This window comes from Mandrillus leucophaeus, unplaced genomic scaffold, assembly GCF_000951045.1.
Source record: "Mandrillus leucophaeus isolate KB7577 unplaced genomic scaffold, Mleu.le_1.0 Scaffold1146, whole genome shotgun sequence".
In the NCBI taxonomy this organism is placed as follows: domain Eukaryota; kingdom Metazoa; phylum Chordata; class Mammalia; order Primates; family Cercopithecidae; genus Mandrillus; species Mandrillus leucophaeus.
The window spans coordinates 436,585-440,479 of record NW_012099721.1 but is presented as its reverse complement, the minus strand read 5'-3'; the positions used below and the strand labels follow the sequence as shown (position 1 = coordinate 440,479).

The 3,895-nt window shown below is 37.6% G+C and overlaps 1 protein-coding gene across 4 annotated transcripts in view; it reads right to left on the bottom strand.

Annotated features, from left to right (window-relative positions):
• The window catches only part of SCHIP1 (schwannomin interacting protein 1), a 151,501-nt gene that overhangs the window by 6,939 nt on the left and 140,667 nt on the right, over nt 1–3,895 (bottom strand). For all 4 annotated transcript variants that reach the window (XM_011997540.1, XM_011997530.1, XM_011997553.1 and 1 more), the window contains one exon: nt 1,845–1,968. In XM_011997540.1, coding sequence (XP_011852930.1) covers nt 1,845–1,968 — 124 coding nt within the window. The remainder of the gene's footprint in view (nt 1–1,844; nt 1,969–3,895) is intronic.

Genomic DNA, 3,895 nt, shown 5'->3' with positions numbered 1-3,895 from the left:
ATTTAAAAAAAAAAAAAAAAAAAAAAATCACACAAAGAGGTCTAAAATTTCATCTGTTCCTGAAAAGGACTAGATGGCAATTTTAGTGTTTAAAAGTCTAAGGAAGATGTTTTAGTGGTAAAACATCAGAAAGCGTTTTCAGTACTTGAAAGAATAACAACTCTAGTAAGTAATTTTCAACTAAAATTAAAATGTAGTTGTAGAATTTTTTTAAAAATCCTGTGAATCTATGGTTTCTTAATCAAAATGTTTGACTCTTTCTCTTAATTTTAGAACAATATTCCATGTGTTAACTTGGCACTGAATATATCCAATTTTTTATTTGGATCTTGTAGAAAAATTTCATTTTTTCCAGTGTGCACTTGGGTAGCCTTTTATACTATCACTTAGTAGAGTATCTACATATCTGAACCCTTAATGCATAGAATTTTTTTTCCAATATGAAGTTTTAAGCTTTTTATTATGGAAAATTTTCAAACTGTTACAAAAGCAGAGAAAACAGTTTAATGAATTTCCACGTGTCTAACTAGCTTTAACAATTTTCAACTCATGGCCAAGCTTGGATCATTTCTCCGACTTCTACTGGATTATTTTAAAGCAAATTCCAGTTATCATATTATTTTATCTGTAAATGCTTTAGTATGCATGTCTAAAAGACAGGGGTTTTCTTTTCTTTTCTTTTTTAGAGATGGAGTCTCGCTGTGTCACCCAGGCTGGAGTGCAGTGGCGCAATCTCGGCTTACTGCAAGCTCTACCTCCTAGGTTCATGCCATTCTCCTGCCTCAGCCTCCTGAGTAGCTGGGACTACAGACATCCACCACCATGCCCAGCTAATTTTTTGTATTTTTAATAGAGATGGGGTTTCATCGTGTTAGCCAGGATGGTCTCGATCTCCTGACCTCATGATCTGCCCGCCTCGGCCTCCCAAAGTGCTGGGATTATAGGCGTGAGCCACCGTGCCTGGCCGACTTTTCTTTTTTAAATTCACATAACTGCAACACCTTTATCACACCTAAAATAAATCAATCTTTACTAAAACATTCAGTTAGTATTCAAATTTCCCTGTTTGGCTCATAAATGCTCTTTTCTTTTTATAGTTGGTTTACTTGAATGCATTTGGTTGGCATATCTCTTGAATTTCTTTTAATCTGTAATATCATATAATTATACAGACTCATTCCTCCCTGGAGCTGAAGAGATTGTGAATTTATCTGGCTTAACCAAACTGCCTAAGTGAGAATGTTCTCTCTTTCATCAGGCCAAGCAAACTGCCTATTCTCTGCATGACCAATCACCTTGAGTGAGCACCACTCACCACTCCCTGTGGCCACTTCTGTTAAAGGTCTTTCTTTATTCTGGGGAGAAAAGTCCATATTTTGTCACCCTGTAATTTTCACATATTGGTTCCACACACGTCTACCATCTGGAGTCCCAGGAAATGTGTCTAATTTAATTTTATTGATGATGATGATACCTATGATGGATGTGTATACAACTAAAGTAGAAAGTATACTTGTACAGCAAATGACTTGTAACTACTGAATTGTGTTCCAGAAACAGGTGTTGTAAGTCAGGTACATGCACTGTGCTAGGAGCTGGGGATTTAAAATAAATAAAAGGGACCTGTAACTATTGTGAATCTTTAAAAATTCTTAAAGCTTCTGAACATTTTACAGCTAAAACAAATAACAACAACAAAAAAGAGCCTTGTAATTCTCTTATTTTCCTTGCAACCACACAGGAACCCAATGAAATGTTGTATGAAAAAATTGGACCAAAGAAGTAGCATTATTCCATGATGTTTTACATTGAATATCCTATTTTCAAGCATATCTTACACTTACTTTCTATCTGGGAATGGAGATCATTGACTATCACTTGTAGCTGCCCAATAGTCATGTCTCTCAGGTCGGTGGGTTTTAAACTTCTTTTCATCAAGCATTCACTTATATGAGGCATGTGTGGCAGCTGAAGATACAAAGGGGAAGAAATGAAGGAGTGAATAGAGCCACAAACACACTGAATGTAAGACTCAGTTTTCTCTTAAAAGATCCACTCATCCACTCACTGCAATTCAGTGATTAAAAGCTTTCCCAGGCTGTGTCTTTCCCAGTGTGGGGCCCTACATCCACACTACATTACCTAATATGCAATTGGCATCAAAGCACAACACTCCCAGCATCAAAAGCTTTTTGACTGGTTGTGAGTCAATGTTATAGCCACAAATGAATTACCAAGGAATATCAATAATATCGATGACAAGGAAAAAATTAGTATCAGCTACTATTTAATAATTTATACCATGCTACAAGTACTGTGCTATGTGCTTTGAATACTTTATCTCACCGAATCCTCACAATCATACTCTGACACAGGCATTATCATCCCCATTTTATAGATGAGAAAACTGAGAAGTAACTTGCTTAGAACTTCATAACAGGTCAATGGCAGAGCTAGACTTAAACTCCAAAGTCCAGGACTCCTGTTCACTATGCTGTATTGTTTTCATTGAAACATGAGAATGAGAATTATAGCAATAGTAAGTTTGCCAGGACCAGTAGGTTCTTAGACTGAGATTGCTTTAAAGGAATTTAAATATTCCCATGACAGCTAATATTGTTCCTAAGAAATAGTAGATATCAATCAAGAGCAAGCTTTACTTTTGTGAAATCTATTGCTTATGTATTTTTCAGCGCTACAGTAGGAAGGAAAAGGAAACAAACTTAATCATTTCTCAATGACAGGACTTTTTACAAACTGCCTTAGAGAAACCCAAGTTTGCATAATTCTGGGAAAGGACTGGGACAGTGTCAACCATTTCTGGCCCCCAAACTCTTTCTTGCATTTCAGCTTTTGCTGCTTACAAGATCAGCGACGGGAGACTTTTTCCTGTTCTGTTTCTCCACTTCTACTTGCATTTTGGCCATTGGTTTGGCCATGGCAAGGGCCATTTTGGCTTCAGCTTGCAATTTCTTTTGCCTTGTAAGGAAGTCCATGTCATCCAAGGATTCAGACTCCTCTTCAGTAGTGTCTCTATCAGAATAGGAAGAACTCTGTTTGCTCTGCAAAGGGAAAAAGAGCAGCCTGAGCCTTCCATGCATGCCAGCTAGCATCCACTTAGACATGGGCTAAAATACCCTCTGAGCCTTCTCCCAGAGCAGCTCAGAGTTTCCTCCATCAATGTGACTTGCTGCTTGAGTTGATAAATCTCAAGTAACATAAAAAGGGTCTAGTTTAAAATAGATTTTAGCATAAACAGAAAGAGCAGTATAGTTAATAATGGGAAATATATTTATAACAACCTTGAAATATGTCTTTGATTCTTGGTCTCAAAACTTTCCTGAAGTGACCAGACATAACAAAATATTGACTCAGAGCCAAGGCCCTACGTAGGTTCTTTGAGTGGACAGGATCTCAGGTATCCAATGATGTTCTGATGTCGCATTGCACTCAATGACAACAGTTTCCTCTTTGTTGGTCTTTGGTAAAAAAGGCTATAGACAGACCTCACAGAGAGGAAATAATTCCAGCAACAGGCACCCAAGATTATTCAGCCAACTTCTGTAATGTGAAGGAAAGACATGAGCTCATATTTCTAAGCCCAATAGGGAAGAACTGGATTTAGCTTATTTTCTCTTTATAATTTTTAGAGCATATCTAATTTCTCTCTCTCTCTGATACGGTTTGGCTGTGTACCCACCCAAATCTCATCCTGAATTGTAACTCCCACAATTCCCATGTGTCGTGGTAGGAACCCAGTGGGAGGTAATTGAATTATGGGGGTGAGTCTTTCCTGCACTGTTCTTGTGATAGTGAATGAGTCTCACTAGATCTGATGGTTTTAAAAAGTAACATGTGACTTGCTCCTCCTTGCCTTCCGCCATGATTGCAAGGC